Raw genomic sequence first — 22,055 nt, forward strand, 5'->3', positions numbered from 1 at the left:
GTTTGACAAAATGTGTTTTCCTTGAAAATTACCTCAGTTTGTTCCTCCTACTGTTTCTCTGTTTCAAGCCTGAAACATGTTGGCACAACGTTCTTTTATTACGTCCCAGGGGCCGTTCCAAAGAGGGCCAATCACAGTTTCATCTCTTTTTACAGTGCAGGTGTTTGAGCTGTGGGCTCTGCTTGGCCTGATGAGCAACACAGGAGGATGTTTTGGTGAATTTTCCTCTGTATCGAAATGGGAAAAAACATGGTCTCTTTCTTCAAGGTGGCAGAAATAAAACAGACGGAACAGACACACACAAAGTGGGTTCCTGTTGGTTCCTGCTGGTTCCTGCTGGTTCCTGTTGGTTCCTGCTGGTTCCTGCTGGTTCCTGCTTGGTACTGCTGGTTCTTGTTGTTTCCTGCTGGTTCCTGCTGGTTCCATTTATGGGAACATAATCTTTACACATAAAGGATATCCTAAGACTGTCTCCCAGATGTCCGTGTCATGTCAGCAAGAGCAGCAAATCAGCAATCATTAAGGTGTTTCTTTTGGCAAAGGTGAGACAGTCCCTTGTGTGGCTTTGGCCTTGAAATTCTCCCATGGATGATATTTTTGCCCAGAATCTCTTTCTTATTGTGGAATCATGAGAACAAACGTTAGGTAAGTGAAGTCTGCAGTGCTTAAAATGCCGTCTTGTTTTCTCCGTTTGTAGATAATAGATCATGGTGTTTACTTTGATGTCAAAGCTTTAGAAATGGCTTTTTATGGCTTTCAATGACTTTGTTTCTCATCTCAGTCTTGAATGTCTTTAGATTTGGATATGATATGTTGGTTATTGAGGTATTTTAGCCCACTTTGTGTTATCAGACAGGTTCTGTTTAAATGTCTCTTTTTATTCTGTTCTTAAATTCGACAGAAAATCTGTGCAGGGACCTAAACTTTAAGGTGATGATAGTGAGGCTATTTTTTACCAAAAATAAATTGTCAAAATATCAGTAGAAACATAAACAAAAGTTGATTGCTGTCATACCAAAAAATATATTTGCAATGGTTGTTGAAAAAGGTATAAATAACTTTTGCCCTTGTTCTAAACAAATGTCTTTTGAATTGATAATCACTTTACATTATTTTAATATCTCTCGGGAGAAGATTTTATATCAAAAACATTTGCAACACTTTTGTCCCTGTTTAGCTTTGTTCTGACTCTTTTTCTTTGCTCAGTCTTGAAGAAAGTTTGCACACAAGCCCAAAGCTTGGAAAAGTAACAATATATACCCTACTGCTAACCTACTTTTTGTTGGTCAGAGTAAATTAAATGCCAGTTAAATTTGAAGCCCTTGGTTCTGTTGTCCATTCTTTTCTGACACTTTAAACTTTATTTCCCCTGAGGCTATGTTTGAACATAAATTTTTTTAAGGAGGGTCAAAGTTTTGGGGGTCAGTACTTTGATGTAGCCACATACACTGCTCCACTGTTCTCATGCATCCGTGCACGAAAAAAAATAAATGTGAACATTTGCACATAAATGTTGTATTAACGCTCTTTTTCACACACTCAAGCGCACCCCCACACACACACCGGCACACACTCATCTGCACTCATGCAGCAGATGGCCTTTGGCTTGCTCGGATGTTCTGCTTTGTTACTTCAAAGCGTTGTGAAGTATTTTCATGTAGATGTGATCGCGCCCTCTCAGCCTCCGTGTCTATATTCGTGCTGCTACCAAAGCTGCTTGTTTGTTTGTTTGCGATGCCTCTGTTATGTTAATGCCGCAGCGATTGTTAGCGCAGAAAAATGGCATTTGTTTTACACCTGAGTTGGAATAATGTGAGGGTTTTCCGCACGCTGTTGCTTCAGTTGACAGTTGCTGCTGTTGTTGACCCACAGAGCAGGAAACATCACAGCGCCGCTTTTCATCTCCAGTGTTTTTTAAACTCAACACGTCCGCTATTATTTATGCTCACCAGCAGGATTTTCATTGTGGATGTTGTGGCTCAGAAACAACCGTAGCAACTTGAGCAGTAGCTCCTGGGTGCTTTGTTATACTTTCTGTTTGCGGAAACATTTTTAATTTTCTTTTTCCTCCAGAGAAGTTTATGAATTGCCATCTGGCACAAAAGATAAACAATCCTGTGATGCTGCTGAACAGGATTTCTAAAGCAAAAAATTTAAAAGTATTTTTTTTATGTTAAAGCATTCAATATTCCCTATATAAGAAACCTTATTAGTATAAAAAACATTTGGCTCTTTAAAAAAAGAAAAAAGATTCAGTTAGTATTTTTTAATTTTTGTGTCTAGGCATCATCAAGCTGCGACGGAGCCCACCCCCCAGGCTCAGAGGCCCGCAGTACGTCCTCAACATCACCGCCACAGATGACAATGCTTCCGGCGGTCCCTATCCACTCAGCAGCGCCGCACAGGTCATCGTTGGGATCAATGACATCAACAACAACAAGCCTGTGTTTGATGAGGTTCCACATTTTATCCCATATTATGGATATAAACGCATCAACAGCTTTTTCATCTCCCTGACTGTAATGTTTGTTTCTGTCAGTGTCAGAACTACAATGCAGCGGTTCTGGAGAACCAGCCGCCAGGGACGTTCGTGCTTCGCGTGGAGGCTCATGACGCAGACATGGGGGTCAATGGAGAGGTCAACTACGGCATCATGCACAGAGACGGTGTGTCGTCCGGGTTTGATATTGATCCTCACACTGGTAAGCTCTAAAGAGGGACCTAATGTTCCAAAATAAAATAAGAAGCAACCAGTTAGATAAAATTGTAATATACACAATGATATAAACTACCAATTATTTTAGTAAATGATTATTCTATAAATAATTTTGACAATTAATCAGGTAAAAAATTATACATTCTGCAGATTTTCCATATAACCACAAACTTATTTTGTAAAATATTAGAAATAATTAAACTAATTTTCAAGTAACAAAATAAACTTTTTTCGACTTAAATGCTATATCATCATTCCTTTAGTGAATGCTTAATCATTGGTAGCAAAGGATGCATCTTCTGCTAAAATAAATGCTTTAAACATATGAAAAGCTCAGCACTTTTTAGTGTATTGACATCAATACAGCGCAGAGCTGATCTATTGATGATTGTATTCATTAATCAATTAATAGGTGGACAGCACAAGGTACTAAATCATTTTTTTGTACTGAATTTGAACCGGGTGAAACTAAAATTACCACTGGAAGGATTCTAGATTGAACATATTTACATCTTAAATGCAACATGTATGTATATATTTTGGCTTAAATACTACTCTAACTATGTTTTCCTTTTAGCAAATTTCCTTTCTATTAGGTCTGTATAATCCAGTGAATATTTACTCAATCACTACGTTAGTTGACATCTTAATCCGATTAATTGTTTCAGCCCTAACATAGTGTCTTGTGTAAATTGTGTCTTATTAGGTGTGATCACCACAGCAGTGAGATTTGACAGGGAGCGTCAGAGGGAATTCACTCTTTCTGTGACGGCCACCGATCAGGCTGAGGAGCCACTGATTGGCATCTGTCAGATCACGGTGCTGATCCTAGATCAGAACGACAACGACCCCAAGTTTGAAAACAGCCGCTACCAGTGTAAGTACTTCTGGAAGACATTCTCATTCCCAGCAGATGAGCTGGAGGACATGTGTGGACTATTTGTCCATTTCCAGCTCAACACGAAGCATCACCTGGTCCAGAATATGTTTATAGAAAAAAGGTGAAGTGAAAGCCTCATGTTTGTTGTCACTGACGTCTGCTAATCTGCATCTTTGTAATCCTGGAAAGCTCTTCATACTGATGAAATATTTGCAGCGAGCCTCTGTGGATCTGTGTTTGTTTACTGTCTGTGGAAATATGTGTTTTGATAAGCGTCTCGTCAGAAGTTCTCCGCGTCTGATTACAGAGACACGCAGAGTGGCTCATTAACTATTTAAGAGGCAGATTTAAATGTTTCTGGGACATGAATTTATTTACCACTGGTTAGTGAGTGTTTGCATGCTCTCCTGCCAAAAAGCACTTTTATTTAGTTGGCTTATTATTCATATTGTGGTCTTAATACACATACAACACCGTGCAAAGGTTCTGGGCTTTCGGAGCGGCGATAAGCAGCTGGTGTGTATTTTCTCCTTACTTTCTAATAGCTCTAACATATTCGGCACTTCCCTTTTCCTGCAGAGAAGTCTGTTTACTGGGAAGTATCCTCCGGCTGCAGAAACGACTTTCAGTGATCTGTGAACATGAAAGTAATTCTAAACTTAGGATAAAGTATAGAAATCCAGCACTTGCGTTAAAGTTTTGGATTTTGCAGCAAATATTAACAAATAGGAGTAGCAAAAACAGCCTCTGCCAAACTTATATTCAATGTTTGTAGCAACTGTGACTCAGTGTGGATTTGACTAGGCTAGTCCAGAACATGCACCTTGCTGTCTTTGAATCATTTTTGTGTAGTATCAGCTGGATGCTTCACGATGTTATCTTGCTGGAAAATAAATGCTCTCCAAAGCAGTAGTTCTCTTACAAATACAAATGTCAACAAACTGTCATCCAGGATTTCCCAATATTTTACTGGATAATCTGCAATTTCTGACTTTTTACTCTAAATTCTGAATAAATTCGGAGTAAAGAATTCTCCAAATTCTGACTTCTTCAAAGTCAGAATGTTGATTAAAGTCAGAATTTGGACAATATTTACTTTTTTCCCCCCAAATTCTGACTTTAATCTCAGAACTCTGACTTTTTTTCTCACTTGGATATCAGAAGATATTCAAATTATAAGTCAGAACTCTGAAAAAAAAAAAGTCTGATTTTCTTTTTCCAGTGGCCCTAATCCTCTTTTGATCATTTCACCATCAATCTTCACAAGCCTTCCAGGACTGCTGCTGAGAATCATCCCCACAGCATGATGCTGCTACCACCATGCTTCATAGGAGGGATGGTGTGCATGTTGTGACTTGGTGTCCACCAAAACCTGTAGACATTGTGTCCAAGCCCAGTTCGACCCGGCTCATTAACTTCAATTATAGATCTGAAGTAAACCTGACATGCCATTTTAATAATATTATTTTTTAGACCATAATTTGAGTAAGCAATGTAAATTCTCCTGTTTTTAACATCTTCCAGTTCCAATTTGTCGCTTGATATAACCACAGGTTGAGTCAAGTGCAAATCATCTGGTATGTGTGATTGAAGGACCTGTACATTTATTGTGCTTGTTACTGTCTAATGACCTTCTGCACCTTTTCTTCCTCTACAGGGTAAGCTGCCATGTCCTCCATTTAGACTAAAATAAGTAGATTAACACAATTTACACATTCTCGTTTAGTTTTCTCTGTGCTGTATGAATTGTACGTGCCACAGAAGACAAACCCCCAAAACTTTCTATTATTTTGTAGGAATCTCTTTTCACTTTGACATCAAGGGGATTATTTTGTCAAAAAAGTTACATTTTGTTGATCACAATTGATTTGTGAAAGCAGTAAAAGGGGTAAAACATCCAAGAAGGTGAATACTTTTTGTAGTATTCACCTTCTTGGTGACATTTTTGCTGTTATGGGGATCTAGCGATTGCTTGGTTAGAGCACCTGCTTAGAAAATTACTATTTTTATCAACATTTCCTAAAAGCAACTAAATTACAGTAGAGCCTCACAGTCCAAGCTGTTTGTCACAGTGAAGGGTTAAAGACTCTGTTTTATTTTTATTGGATTTCTCATTATATTTAACAGAATATGAGATGATTTTTCAGTTGTAATGCATTCACAGAGACTCCCAAATATGCAAAGGAAAATATTATCGACATAATGGTTGAAGAAGCAGCATTTCAGGGAGAAAATGCAGCAGTCGACCTCCTTTCCTCTCGTTGTTTTGGTTGTGTGATCAGCACTGACATGCGCCGCAGTCAGCAGGATTTGAGGTTATATTCATAAATATAAAAATGCATGTTGACTTTGTGGAATGAGACCTAGAAATGACAAAATGAGGTGACACTCTGCTGACACATCACAATGCTGCGTTCCTATTATTATAATGTCTGCTTACAGCCACACAATGTGGTGGTAAACTTTGTTCCGTCAAATTTAATAAAATATATTCGTCATGGTTGAGTTTGTGGTTGAGCACGATGGACTACATCTAGCATCTTTCTGGATATTAAACCAAATCTTCTTCTATTTTCAGACTTCCTAAGAGAGGACACTCCAGTTGGAACTAGTTTTTTACGGGCGGCGGCACACGACGACGATCAGGGGAGCAACTCGGCCATCACCTACTCACTGTCCAACCAGAAACCAGCTTACCTGCACATCAACCCCAACACAGGCTGGATTTATGTCAACTACCCAATCTCACAGGTCAGAAACACAGCAGGAGTCCGCAGGTTCAAACTTAGTCTAACTTCATGCCAACCTTCAGTCCACTCCAAAAGCATTCATACAACCTAGAGATTTTCCACATTTTGTACAAACTTTAATTATTGTATTCCCTTGCAATTGTATGTGAATCAACAAGACAAAGTGCAAAATTATTAACTGCAAAGTTTGCAGTTTGCAACTGTTTCCGAGTTGCAAATCCAGCTGTAACTGAATGGTTTATGTTGCAGCTTATTTGTGTGATAGAATGGTCCAGTCAAAGTCCAATCCGAAATCCTATAATCGTCAGTAGCAGGTAAAATGCTTCCAAAATCCAACCTGATTTGAGTTTTAGCTTTTTTGTGGAATGGGCAGAAATTTTAGTGCCCATGTGCAAAAATGTAACTCAGATGGGCTAAATACGACTTCATTTCACATTTTCAGAGTGAAAAACATTTCAATAATATTTTTACAGTAAATGGTATTAACAACCATTGTTGTAATGAACCAAAATATGAGGCGTATGAATTCTTCTGGAAATAAATTCTTCATTTTTTTCCTTAAATTGTGTTTTCCACCTCCTGCTTAATGAAACTTAAATTTTGCCTTTGTAAATGATGACAAAATATATTGATAATGATTTTGCGCATCATCGTCTTAAAATCTAAATCTTACACGTCAATATGAATGAGAATATTACTGACTTGTCAATATTTTAACAATTGTCTCCTTATGTAAGCACACGTTTGGTTCTCCACAGACCAAATAAAGAGTAATTTTACTTTATTTAATCTCTCTACCGTTTTGTTTGTCTCCTTAAAGACGTCCCGGATCAACCAGCAGATCTTGGCCTCAGACGGAGGAAACCGCAGCAGCTCTGTGGAGCTGACCGTCATCATCACCAACGTTCACAACCAGCCGCCCCACTGGGATCAGCCCGAATACTGGGTCACTGTGCCGGAAAACACTGTCCGAGATGCTAAGATAGTGGTGAGTCAGAGACCACGACACTTTCAGATTACAGATTTAAACTGAATAAATGATTTTACAACAACTATGACTCTTCATAATCACTGGGCAAGACTTAGGGATAATTTTATCCAAGCTACACAGGAAAATGGCTGCATAATTATTTTTCTGCGGTTGTCAGGATTTATTTAGGCATTTATCACTTGCAGACAATGAGTATTGATATGAGCGTGGTTGCAATGCTATTACACCTCTTGCAATTATTTTGAAAATATATTTCCAATCACATTTCACTTAGAGCACACTTGGTGTATTTTTTATGATTTTAATGCAAAACTTTTTTTTACTAAATTTGAACATTTACTCCATTTGTTTTCTTTTTGAACACTTTTGCCTCATCAGTTAAATGAAGCTTTTCATTTGAAGTTATTCTCAATGTCTTTGTTTCTGCAGGAATCCCTGAAACAGTTATCATACAACAAGCCTTTTAGCTTTTAAAATAGAGAAATATTGCTTTGTGGGACGTAACTCAAATGTTTTTTCAGCAAATTTTGAATACTAAACCACAAATAGGCAATGGTTGACTTTATAGTACATGTGACAACCCAACAGTTTGCATTGGTCTTGGTGATGAAAGGTTTTGTTGCAGCTGCTTAGCGATTGAAACCAAATCCATGAAGCTCTTTATGAAATGCTGTTGAGCTAAGATGAAGGTAGAATAATTTCTAGAGGTCTGTAATTGTTGACTGCAGAACGTTGATGAACTCTGTGCACTGCTCACCATCTGCTGACCCCACTTTGTGATTTTATTTGACCCACCACTTCATGACCGCTATGCTGTCATTTCTGATCACGTCCATTTTGTTATATCATCACTAACAGTTCACTGTTAGAAGGGAAGAGATTTTCTAGAAGGGAAGAAATTTCTCATCTAAACATCTTGTCATGGTACGATGCTGGAATTCACTGAACTGTTAGTAGAGGCAGTCTACAGCTTATGTGCTTGATTTTGTACACCTGGAGCCATGAAACTGATTGGGTCAACTGTATTGGCAATATAGTCAAGGTTTCTTTGTGATAATTGTGATAACCAAATAATTCAGATTCACATTTAGACTAGTTTCACACATCAAGCGAATGCGACTCAAATAAAAAAATTGTGCCCATATTTGACCCATATCCAATTTTTTCACGACTGTCTGAAAGACCCTATTCTGATCTTTTCACCCCCAAAAAAGGAAAAATGTCTGATTTGTGCCAACTCCATGTGACTCACTATGTTACATATCTGATTGATTTCAAAGCATTTGCAGCTATTTAATCCAACTTTATTTCATTGACATGACACATGCATCATAATTCTGCGCCAGAAGAAGCCACACACTGTAAACCAGCACACAAACAGTGGCTGAAAACTATGAAATTATGTATTAAGTCTATTCCAATAAAGCACATCACAGTCACAAGCACGCCACTCCTCACTCATCCAAACATCCAAACTGACTTCTCTACAGACATTGCAAAGTTCCACAAAACACTGTTGCTACTTGTTGTGCTCTCTTTTTTTTTATCAGTTTTCTTTGTCTTGCTATGATTTTGTGGTAATACTGTCAGCTCCTGTTGCTGAATAAACTTTAAGATCAATCTATAAATGGCAGCGTCCATTATTACTTTCATAAGCGATGCACAGTTTGCATATTAGTTTAATTAGTGGTATGAACAACCATGCAAAAAAAAATTTAAAATACGATTTCAGCCAAAAAATTAGAATTGAGCCTCAAGATCTTTGAATGTGAACGTAGCCTTAGAGCAGGGGTGTCAAACTCCAGTCCTCGAGGGCCGCTGTCCTGCAGCCTTTTGATGAGCCTCTGCTGCACCACACCTGAATAGAAGAATTAGGTCATTAGCAAGGCTCTGGAGAACTGATCTACACAAGGAGGAGGTAATTAAGCCATTTCATTCCAGTGTTTTGTACCTGAGGCACATCTAAAAACTGCAGGACAGCGGCCCTTGAGAACTGGAGTTTGACACCTGTGCCTTAGAGTCTTTCTTTGCTGTTTCCTAGGAAAAGCAGTTTGCAACAGCCTGTCTCTAGTCCTGTTTTCTGTTTTAGCTTGAGTGACATGGGCAGGACTAATACATTATTTATTTGCTCTTTGAGATGGGTTGAAAAAGAAAATAATGAAAATTGAAAGTTTTTGCTTTTCATCCCAGATTTTTGGCTCTTTTGGGAATATCTTTTATGACTTCTTCAAAAAGCTCCCAACTATCCCGGTTGTCCCCAATTGTTGCTGATTAGGAAATTACCACTTGTGCTGATCTGAGTTGTAAAGCGACACGTTTTGCGGGGAAACGTAAAAAAACAGGAATATTTAAGCCCAGTTGTTCTCCTGCAGCAGCGAAACAGCTCTCTTTCATTTCCATCCCTCGCCATGCCTTTGCAGAGCGCCCCGAGGAGGCTGGAAACACTCTTTCTTCCTCTTCATCCTGCTCTCTCATCCGTCCCTTCCTTCTTCTCCCCGTCTCTGTGTCAGCACGTTTAGCCGAGCTCCATTAAGCACTTTTCTGCCGAGTAAACAACAAACCCGCCCCAAGTCTGTCTCACCTGACTCACAGCAACCAACACACACACGTACTGCTTGTAGACCTCAAGGGTTTCTCTTTTTTCCCCTCTTTTGATCCCCCCATCCTAATTTGTTCTCTCTTCCTAAGCCTCTAGTTTTGGAGGTGGAGGAGTTTTCACCCTCCAGCTGCTCGATTTCACGGAGGTTAGTCAGTTTTCAAACAGTGTTTTTGGGCGTGTATCTGTGTGTTTCTGTGCTCCTTTTAGAACATTTTGCACTGAAAGTCCTGAAAAGTGCTGCTGGTGATTGGAGGTTGTTCCACCCACACGCTCCATCTGTCAGAGATGATTGAGGGGAAGGGGAAAATTACACCTGCTGTCTGAGCATCACAATGGACTCCCATCACCTCCGAAAAACAGACGTTTAATTATTGTGTTTAACCTGACAGAGACGGTTCGAGGAAGGCGGGAGGGAAGGAGGGTGGAGGGAGAGGGAGTCGAAGGAAACGGACTAACACATTGTTGATTTCACTCTTTTTATAGAATTTGTTGACAGCATGGAAAATATAAAAAATATGAGTTTTTTCTTTCTCTTGGATGAACAATTGCAGCCACAGGTTTTTATTGCATTCTTTCTGAGGAGTGAATGTGTTTATATGGCTTTAGGAATGATGGAAATGTAAGGGAGATATGGGGATTTGTTTTGCACATTTTCTGAGCATTTTATGATCTAATTTTTAGGTGAATTTACTGGGACATCAACTGGAACTTTTGTTTTTTTCTTAAATGTTTTTTCATGTTTTACAATGATGAAATTTAAATAGTTTTGATCGCCTCTCTAAGGTCACTGCTGAACTTGGCATTGTGTCACAAACACCTGTATTCTCTAATCTATTAAAATACCAAATGTCCAGCTTTTATAGAGGGTTTCACAGTTCTTCTGTATTAGTTAAGAGGAATTTTTATGTTAGGGTTAATCTCAAACTGCTTTAACAAAATTGTTGTATTCATGAAAACCAGGTAACCTGGAGGAGTTGTGAGAATATTAGTGATTGTTTCTGTTTGAACTGTAGTTAAATTTGACCATTTATTACAATTAAAACCCCATTTTTAAGATTTCTCAACTTATAATTGAATATAAATAATCTTAGAAAAGAAACACTGATTTGAGGCATGGTTTATCCTTCAAAATCTTCAATGTAAAATAAAAAAGAAAGCAAAAGAAGCAACAAAAGAAGATAGATGTATAGAACTAATAAGCAACATTGAATAACTAGCTGCGTTTCCATTACAAATATGCCAAAAATACACAATTTTGCAATTACTGTATTCCTATTAAATAATAAACAATATTAAAATCACACTTGAACAAGTTTGATAAGTCGCGTGATAAGTCATTAAAAAGCATGCTGTCCCATGATCTTCCAACCACTTCCTCTTAACTTCTTCATCTTTTCCGACAGAAGACGCATCCAGTTATTGATCACATCAACTTTTTTTTGTTGATTCAAAAAAGTGTTTGCAGTTTTGTGAAATGCACTAATTTTGAAATGCCTGAAAAATCACTTCATCCTAGCATAAGAACTTTCTATCGAAATTCTTGTTTGTTTTTTCAAAATCGGAGTGTTTCCATTAAGCAGATTTATTTTCATTATTCCAATTTGCGCAATTAAATGATAAATGGAAAAGCAGCTACGATCTGCCATTTAAAAGAAAATCTAACAAACAACCACAAAACCTGTACTTGGGTTAAGGTGGCAATATCCCTTGTGCAGGAAATCAATTTAGCTAATTAAAATGTATAATACACCAGAACTGACAACTTACACAAATCACTCAAAGGACTGAAATATGTCCTCCTCCGCCTTCCTCCTTCGTCTCCTCTGCAGTGGGTAATTGCACCAAGGAGAAACTGTTGTTTTAAATTTAGCAGCCTTAATAAGGTCTGTTAATCACATTGTTAACGAGGCAGAGGGAGAAACATGCTGCAGTGGTGGAAGGTGCTGTGTGTTAAATCTCCATATCAATAAGCTGTTGTCATCTCCCACTCAGGGTATAATAGTCTCCTCATCAGTTGACTTCCTCCTCTTGCTTTCTTCTCCATCCTGTTTGCGTATTCTCATGGAACAGGTACTTTTATCTATAGCTTAACCTTATAATGTTTCATTTTAGTAGCCCAGTATTGCTTTCCAGTATCTTTTTTTAAGAAGCTGACTGCTGAAAAAACTTTATTGTCCTTCAGTGGGGAAACTCAGGTGTGCCAGGGTCAAAGTGACAGGCAAGCAAAAGCATGCAGGTTTTCAGCAACAAAGTAAAATTATAAAAAACATAAAGTAAAAATTTGATTGTACAGTGATTAGAAAACATTATCAAAGATAGCCCTCACTCTACTTTCAGATTTTATGATTCAAACTTAAAATGAAAAAAACAACAACAATTAATTAAAAGTACAAATGCTGAAGTATTTTTGCTATATCTTCCATATTGTCTTGTTGCAGATCTGCTGTGTAAACTTTCTTCACCCACTTCTAAAATCCAGTTGATTACCAAAACTTCAGTACAGATGTTAAACTTTATTCAAATGAAAGTTTATAAAACATCCAAGTAAATTAGTGCTTTACAATTTATCTATAAAAATTGATTTAGGGGAAACTAGGAGTGCTATATCTTTTCAAAGTTAGCAGTTAGCTTAGTTGTAGTGCTAAGCTAACAATTAGTTCTGCTATTAGAGCATTAGCGGATTAGTGGAAGTGTGCCCACCATTGCAAAAATGTTGCTACATCATACAGACATAAAGAAATTCTTTCTGGGTTATGAAACACAACAATATGGAAAACAGAAACTACAAAAATACTTAAGCATTTCTACTTTTAGTTCAGTTTTTTTTTGTTTCTGGAAGTTAACTCTGGTAGTTCATAGATCATATTATAGTCACTTCCATATTGCATCTCCATCCATCCAGTCACATAAAACTGAAGTACATATCAAACCAGGACTTTAGGACCGAAGTATTTATTTATTTCTGTGTTCTGATACACCCCTCAACAAGCAAAACACAATACTCATCTGCATGAGAGATGTAACTATAGGTGAAAATAAAAGGGAAAACTTTTGTTTGACCTTACTTACCTTGGTTCAGCATTTTGAACTAACTAACTTTTAGTAGTGAAGCTGAAAGTATGAAGTGCGTTGCAGCTGCTGCCTCAGTCCCAGCACCAGCCTCACCAGCTGCCAGTGATCTCTAGCCATTTTTCCACAGGCATTAATCTGTGTGGGAGAAAATGGCAGACACTGATCAGTTTAGCTTCAGCACACTGCAGTGATGTCTAATGAGATGATTCCTCATTAACACTGATTCCATACGCTCCGCTGCCCTGGCCTACTGCAGGGCTCAGCCACGCTGCACCAACATGTCAGGACATGACTTCTCACCTGGAAACTCAAACACACCTTGAACTTAAATGTTTTTTTAAGAGTCAAACGAAAGAGGAAAACCTATTTAAGAATAAAAAGAGATGTAAATAACATGTTGGGGGAAATAACTGAAGCAAATATGGCGTATAGGTCATGTTATCTAAAGTAGAAACGCTAATTTATTATTCCTCTATGAACTGACCTTTTAACCAAGAATCTTTGTGTTTTCTTACGGCATATGTTTCTCCAAATTACTAAGTCGATAACAAAGACACAGGAGTCACTGTTGCTTGGAAGGAGAGGGCTGAGAGGGTTTTGGTGTTTAAAGTTGTTGACAGCATTTCTCACTCAGGGAAGGATGTTAACTCCAGGAAATGACAGGAATATACGGAGTTGCTTGAAGGTCATGTTTTCTTTTTCAATTGAGCAAGCCAGTTTCTCTACGCATCAATTCTTTGTGCTGAAATAGATTAAGCATGCCCTTTACCAAAGTGAAATGATTTTACATCGACTGCACACTGGGGCACCTTCCACAAATGATCTACAGATAAACAAGGTGAAGTATTTATAATTGGCTTCTTTTTCACTTTAATTATCCCATTAATCATAAATACATGTTGTCTAACGTTGATATAAGTCATGTTACATGGTGCTGAGACTTGTGTAAAAGATGTCAAATTTTAATGCAGCAGCATCATCCTTCATCAATTTTCTACAATTTTTAGGAAATTATAATGTATAATTTGAGTAGATCTATTGAGAATGGTAATAAATCTTTTGAAGGCTGTTACATTAGATGGTTTCTGTCTTGATTTGCTACAAAAGACATAGATCTGGATCTCCTCTGGAGTCTCTTCCTGCCAGCCAAGAAACCCTAGAGAGGGAACCAGTCTCATTCAGATGCCCATACTATCTTTATATTGTTTTAATGGACATTTATATATAAATTATGTTTCCAACGCTCTCAGTGTGTGTGTTTGTGCTGCTTAGGTCATAACCCTGAACTGTAAAGTGAATTGACATCACTCAACTATGGAAACTGGTTATGCAGCATGGATGGGAATCTCTGAAGGACAAAATACTTAAAAGCCTTCTCTCACAAATACAAACATGCACACAGACACAATAAACTGTGACTTTAGGGGCATTTCTCCCATGAAAAAAAATATAAAAAGCAACAAGAAGTCATAACTTCTACTTTCAAAGTCATTGTTATGAAATAGACAGTCACTGTGTTTTTTTTAAAGATGCCTTACTCTGCTATGTCATGATTATAGCTTTTAATCTGAAAACTGAACTGAATTTTAATTATGATTTGAATTTTATAATTAGGGCTGTCATAATTATACCAGTGAAAATCAAAATTGAGTTTTAATCTCATAATTATGACTTTATTGTGAAATTATGCTTGTGAATCTCAATTATGCCTTTGAAAGTCAAAATCATGACTTTGAATCTCCTAATTATGACTGGTGTCACATAATTCTGGTATCACATAAAGTGAAAATTATGACTTTCTATCTCAAAATTAGGGCTAAAAGGCAAAATTATCACTTTGAATCTCAATTATTACTTTGAATCTCATAAGTATGATTTTATCTTAAACTTATGCCCAACAAGAAGTCATAGTTATGACTTTATATCACATAATTATGACTTTGAATGTCAAAATTAATACTTTCTATCCCAAAATTAGGACTGAATGTGAAAATTATGAATTAACTCTAAATTATAACTTTTTGTCGGGGTTTTATTTTTTCTTATATGGTGGAATTGAGGGTCTAGTTTCCTTGAGACTTTTGGTCAGCCAGTAGTTGAATCAATCTAAGCTTAAAGCAAGATCAGTTTATCTTCAATTAAGCTCCTCTGCTAGTTGATGACCAACTTAAGACAATTTAAACTCACAGGAGTTCACACATTTTGCTTATTACATAAAAAATCAATAAAAAGTAAGTAGTGATGCACTCAGGGTTCCTCTCTAAGTGCTTTTTCCATAATAGGACTGAAATTCTGCTCTGGTCACTAAAATCCTGCATTCTTTGAAATGTAGATGTGTATTTTAGTTAATTTTTCTGTTGTAATAGATCAGGAAGCTTTTGGATCTGTTTCATAATGAAGGGCTGTAAAGACGACACCAGCTGCATCGCATCGTCACAAGCCCACACAATCCTCTTTGGCTTGATTTTCTGTATGAATTATGTTGAGGTTCACAGTGAAAAAATGGAACTTGTCTCTATTTCTGGACTTTAATATAAACTCAAAGCTTAAGAAGAATACACAGAAGAGAAGCTGATTCATTCAGTGGCTGTATAAAGACGTTTCACATTTTTCCTGAGCATTATTGAATACATTCAGTCTAACTTAAGGCCCCTCTCCTTCTCTATCCACCGCTTACCAAATAATAAACTTTAAGTAGATTATTTAAACAAGAACAGTTTAAATATATCATTAGAGAAAACCAGAACTAGCTGATCCAACCTGCAAAATCAAATGTGAGGAACATAAAAGCAGAACCTGGTAACCTAAAAGTGAACTTTAATCCCTCCCTGTGATCACATGTTTTTTGCTATTGGCACTTTAATAAATAAAATCTATTTTTCTATTCAGACCATCAAGGCAACATCTCCACTTGGCGATCCCAGGGTGACCTACAATCTGGAGGAAGGCCTGGTGCCAGAGACCAACATGCCGGTGCGGTTTTACATCAAACCAAACCGGGTGGACAGCTCGGCGTCGATCCTGGTGGCCGAGAACCTCGACTACGAGATGACACGCTTCTTCACGCTGAGAGTGCGTGTGCAAAACGTCGCTGCCGTGCCTCTCGCATCCTTCTCCACTGTTTACGTCAATGTGACAGGTAAGACTGGCTAAGGTGAGGATAACATGAATTGTTTTGCAAACCAAGGATTTTCAGCTGTGTTTTCACCTTTCATCTTAATTCAAACTCAGTTTTTGATTTTGAACTTTCCTCACCTCTCTCATTTTGAGCTATTTCATTTCAAATTTAAATGAAAGTCAATGTAGGAAACATATTTTTTTAAAACCTTACAAATCTTTAGCCTATTATCATTTAGCCTTGCTCAGAATCTTATAAGTTCTGAAGTTGGTAATATTGACGTTCTTGCCCCCCATTGATGTAAAATAGGTATTACATCATTTTTAATAGACTCAAAACAGAAAAAAAATTTTGGGATAAATGCTTAATTGCATGATCCTTCATGCAGACACCGCCTACGTCAGGATCTTTGTCACCGATGTCACTGAAGACATTTTCAATCATGACAATTTATGGATGTCCCTGACACTGAGAAAAATTAAAGTTGATGAGATGATTCAGTCCCGATCAACATATTTTAAAATAATTAATGTTAGAATTTGTAAATAAACTCAACTCTCGATACTTGTAATTGACGTCATATTTTATGTCAGCGACATCCAAATTGTTAATCAAGAAGCCAGTATTTTTAAATTACACCCTATTTTTAACTTACAAGACTGTTTTATGGTCCATGCATGTTATATTATTGACCTAAGCAATTAGAGTTTTCTTCAAAAAAAATATCCGTTTTTGCCCTTGACAATGACATTAACAGTAAAGGACAGACTGTTTTGGTTGGTGCAGCTCACTGTGTGGAGATGTTAGCTGGTCTATCATTAATTTCACATTGTTCACAGAAAGTTTATGAAGCAGCAGAAAAACATTTTTCTTTAAGTTTTATCTGCACATGATTAACTAGAACTGAACTGAAATATGCTACACACTTAATTACAAAATTGTGTCCAAACAGAGTAAGCATGTTAGCGTTAGCATGCCATCTTAATAAACATCATATAAAAACATAGTCCACATGCACAAGAAATTAATTTATTAAAGACTTTGGAGCTTTATTTATATAGTCAGATATATCTCAAAAACAAATAATAAAGCTATGAGTGTTATGTCAGTGTTTTTCACAGTTCAGTGTCTTCCAAACCACAAGCAGCTAGCATGAAAAGACGCGATGACAAAAACTAAATCTTTGATGAACTCACGTAAGCATAACAGAAATGGGACAGTTAATAAAATCTATTTTGGTTGATCTTCTGTTTTTAAATCCAGAACCCCAGTTTTCTAATTTACTGCAGTTTGAACCATATAAAAGTAATTGCATATTTACTTGCATGTGAAAAGTCACAGTTTATCTGAGAAGAGCAGAAGCCATCAGTAGGAGCAGCTCAGACGTAACGAGCGACAGTCCTGGAAAACGACGAGGACTGAGAGTAATGAGGTTCCGTGGTCGTCTGTGGCAGAGAAAGAAAAGAGGAAAAACATTAACGGTGTGATCTCCATGCTGCCTCATTTCAAAAGTGACTCATTTCTCAATCAGCATCTGTGGGCGGGAGGGTGGAGGGAAGAAAAGAGGAGAAAACACTTTCTGACTTTGACTGGCTTTGAACAAACCCACTCTGGATGCTCTAATTGGTTTAGCGGAGCTTGAAAGTGAGCTGACAAGCTTCTTTGTGGACATTTCAGGGTGTTATGAGGATAATTCCTCTCTAATAACTCAATTTTCATTTGCAAGGAGAGACCCATTCTAACTTTCTTTTCTGATGGACTTCAGAGCAAAGACGTTTCTGTTTTCCTTGTTTCTCTGTTATTCATTTCTGGTTCTCTTTGATTGTCTTTGGTAGAGTAAAATGTTGCAAAAACCAAACAATTGGTCTGGATTAAATCCAACTTTTGTAGACACAACAGTTTGTGTTCTGCCAACAAGAAAACTAATAATATTCAGAAAAATTAGGGACAATAAGTTGCTCTTTTTTGTTATTTTCTATTACAGATGTCAACGACAACGTTCCTTTCTTCCTGTCATCCACCTACGAGGCCACGGTGCCTGAAGGAGCACAGATTGGCACATCGGTCGCTCAGGTCTCAGCGACAGACCTCGACTCGGGTCTGCATGGGATGGTAACAAGCACTTACTCTGATCCCTTGGCTGAATTTTTACATCCTCTTCTTACTTTCTTAACCTGTTCTCTGCGTCTTCTCTTCAGATCCACTACACGATCCTGAAGGATGAGAGCGGAGACTCTCAGTACTTCAGCATCGACTCCCGCAGCGGCGTTGTAGTAACTCGTGCTTCTTTTGACCGTGAGCAGAAAGCTTCTTACCTGATCGAGGTGCAGTCGCAGGATGGCTCCGAGTCAGCCCGACCGGGCCAGCAAGGCCAGCCAAACACAGGTACGCCCCAGAGTCATCATCTCATTCACTGATTGCATACACCTAATAAAAATACAGAAAATTTGGCATGTAGATATTTGATGCAGCAACATCCTGAAGTTCCTAAATTCAGTGATGATTTAAGTGTACAAATGCACTCTGTGTTGATCCTTCATGCAGACACCGCCTACGTCAGGATCTTTGTCACCGATGTCAACGACAACGCTCCGGCGTTTGCCCAGCTGGTGTACGAGGTCAGTGTGGAGGAAGACAAGGAGGTGGGCTACGTCCTCATCACTGTCACAGCCAACGACGAGGATGAAGGTCAGTCTGAATCTGGCTTTGTTTTTGGATTGCTCTCTGCTTGGTTGTGGCAAAGTGACATTAATTATGTTTTTATTCCCATTGTTTGTTTTGTTCTTTAATATAAATCTTTTTTTCTACCAATGGAGTTTTGTTCCCTTCATGTTTCACCTTAATCTCATCTGGTCTTCTTTTATCTTTTCATTTTGTTGTTCTCTTCCTACTTTTGTTTCTTATTTATTCCATTGTTTTGTTGTATTATCAGACTTTTAACAACACATTTCTGCCCTTTCAGGTTTATTTAAAGGTGTTACTTTTTATTTTCAGATCTTCTCAGAAAGTTGCAGACATGTTTGCTTCCTGTTACCATCATGACCAATAGAAATGATTGCTAGTCCCACTGATCCGGTCATCTTGTTCTGCAGGAGTAACAGAACCACTTTGGTCCAGTTTTATAAAGCCTCTTTCTCTTCTTTCCCATTAAGGTCCTAAACTGATTCAGTGCAGAAAATAAACTCCTCTCTAGCTGGAGGACAGTCAGCGCTCTTGGCTGAGTTAAAAAAGACGTAAACACAGACACACAGCTGTAAAAGCAAACTGACATGTCCTTATACAGCAGAAGTTATGATTGTAATAAGACATTACTTGCACGCATGCTATGTTTTTGAATATATACAGTCTGAATAATGTGTTGCATTACAAGGCAGCACTAAAACACAAACATCTTAATGTAATAACTCTGTTACATTTCTACTGTATTCCAACGCAGCTTTCGTAGTGAATTATTTAGCCAAATGTGTTGCCAAAAATGACACAAATGCAACTGATGAACTGGGAGGTGAAAGGTTGAAGTGTGTGTGGTTTTAGTGTTGTGTCTGACTATAAATATTGTATGTTGATTCTGGGACTGTTGTTGTGTACAGCTGGCCTCCTTCTGGTCAGTAACAGGAAGATGCATGAGCCGTTTTTGGTAGAGTTGCAATTTTTTGTACTATGTTTATGTGCATAAATCAGAGCTAACTTTATCTTAATGCTTTAAATTAGCTGAAAAAATCAGGTTCCTGTTTCTTGTCGTCTTGCCACTTTTTCCTTCTCCTCTCCTCACTTCCTTTCCTTGTTTTCTTCTCCGTGCCTCCTCTGCACATTTCCTCCCTCTTCTTCTCTCGCTGTCGCAGCTCGTTAGCGAGCGATGCTGCTCCCTTGAGGTCGACAGTTTTGATGTTTGTCTCTTTGTTTATGTTTGTCCCTCATTCCTCTTCCTCCTCTGCTCAAAACCAATAAGCAGCAGGAGGAAAAAGGACAAAAATATCAGAAAACAAAAGCATAGCCTCTCTTTCTCCATACTTTTGTTTTTTACTGCTGTTTGGTTTCAGCCTCTGAGATTCTGAGATTGTCTTTACTAAGACTGTCAGTGGAATAAAGTTGGTGAGCGAGTTATCACTTATTTTCTTTTTTAATATTTTATATTTATGTCTTTCTTATTGACTGCTAGCCACATACACATAATCCTGTTCTGTAGTCCTCAGAGTTTCATCTCATCAGTCGTCACAAATATTTGTAGTTTTTAACTAAGTTATTAGATTTAAAAGGTAAATTTGGGTTTGGCATGATTAACACTACTCAATAGTTTGATTTTTGTTGATCTGATTGATTTGTAAAAGCAATAAAATAGGGAAATTCATCCAAAGGAGTGAATACTTTTAATTGGCATTTAGATCTTTTCAGGATTATCAACAGACCAAAGCTGTGGCTAAAATACCTTGTTTTCTTTTATCACAATCCATTTAGTTGTGTTTACTTCAGCTTTTATTGTAAAGTATACTTTAAAGATGTTTAAGTGATGAACAAAGCGAATACAAAATATAAAATAATTGTAATAAAATAAGTTAAATGACAGTAATTTAGGATCAAAATGCTCTAATGATGTAAGATTTATTTGCAAATTGGTAAAACAAATATTATATGAAACAAAAATGATTAGTAGGATTAAAACACCAGATAACAAACTAAGAATTTTTAAAAATTTAAAAAGGCAGGTCAATAAACATACATTAAAAATGAATAAATACCTGCGTTTATAAACAAACTACATTTAATGAGGCTTTAGCACAAACAATGGGAATGAAGTTGCAGTTGTTTATCTTTTCTTTTTTTCCATTTTTGCTCCTTTTTACTCTGAGTGAGACAGAAAACAGGCATAAGGGGAGGAGCGCAGCAGAGTACACATGCTGTGTTGATTAAATATGTATATACCACAGAATTTCATTTCAAGTTTTACAAAGAGAAAGCATCAGGAGCATTTGCACTTTTTTATGACAAAAAAAACAATAAACCTTAGTGAAATATTTAGTATAAAAACACATCATTCAGCTACAAGTAAAAAAAAGACCAAAAAAAACTGACATCAACATCTAGTCCACTCATGTAAAATGAACTTATACATTTTTTATTAATATTTTATAATTATTTAAACTCAGGTATCCAAATAGTTGAATAGATGTTAATCCAGATCTGACTTTGTCATTTCTTATTATCTCATTTCATGAATAAAGTGAGTTACTTCAGTTAAAACTATATTTAAAAAATGAGCCAGTGTTCATGACAGTGGCATCCAGTCTAAAACTGTCAGATGTGATTCTACGGTTATGATTTTTGGTTATATTTAGAAGGACAGCTTTATAGGCGTCCATAAATTGCTGTGCTGACAGATGGTAATTATTTATTCAACATTTATAATTTGGATCAGATCACTGACCTTTTAGGTTTGACTTACAATCAGGCCAGTGAATTTGTTTAATTTACTTCTGATGATGAAAAGCACATTATTCCTTATAGAGAAGTGAGAGAGATTCGAAAACAAGTTAAATCCCAAACAGATACTTCTGTCTGACACTCCCATTGCTGACTCAGTGAGGATCAGATTTAAGGTTTGAGTTAATCCCAGTAGGCCCACCATCTAGCCACCAGTTAGGAAGGTTTAAGGGGACGTTTGAGCTTAGATGGCTGTTTCTGCTGATGTTGGTCTCTGTGCTCCCGAGTGGTCCAGAGCCGCAGGCCGTTTAATTCCTACATGCAGTCACTGGTGTGGCGAAAACAACGACGATACCGGATCAGGGATCGTGAGTCTTAAATGTTTTCAAAGTGCTAACCAAAAACTAGCTCAGGTCCTTCTATCTCTCTGTTAATTTTTTCCATTTTCACTCCTCTATTACAACATTAATGGGTTAGTGGAAGTGTGCCCACTACTGTGTGGAATTTAATG

At 37.4% G+C, this 22,055-nt stretch overlaps 1 protein-coding gene across 1 annotated transcript in view; it reads left to right on the forward strand.

Annotated features, from left to right (window-relative positions):
* The window catches only part of LOC116717691 (neural-cadherin), a 133,350-nt gene that overhangs the window by 72,187 nt on the left and 39,108 nt on the right, over positions 1–22,055 (forward strand). Inside the window, exons 8-16 of the mRNA XM_032559235.1 lie at positions 2,284–2,456; positions 2,540–2,702; positions 3,423–3,593; positions 6,175–6,347; positions 7,167–7,334; positions 15,898–16,147; positions 18,111–18,238; positions 18,325–18,511; positions 18,671–18,814. Of these exons, the coding sequence (XP_032415126.1) occupies positions 2,284–2,456; positions 2,540–2,702; positions 3,423–3,593; positions 6,175–6,347; positions 7,167–7,334; positions 15,898–16,147; positions 18,111–18,238; positions 18,325–18,511; positions 18,671–18,814 (1,557 nt within the window). The remainder of the gene's footprint in view (positions 1–2,283; positions 2,457–2,539; positions 2,703–3,422; positions 3,594–6,174; positions 6,348–7,166; positions 7,335–15,897; positions 16,148–18,110; positions 18,239–18,324; positions 18,512–18,670; positions 18,815–22,055) is intronic.

Source organism: Xiphophorus hellerii, chromosome 3 (assembly GCF_003331165.1).
Source record: "Xiphophorus hellerii strain 12219 chromosome 3, Xiphophorus_hellerii-4.1, whole genome shotgun sequence".
Taxonomy (NCBI): domain Eukaryota; kingdom Metazoa; phylum Chordata; class Actinopteri; order Cyprinodontiformes; family Poeciliidae; genus Xiphophorus; species Xiphophorus hellerii.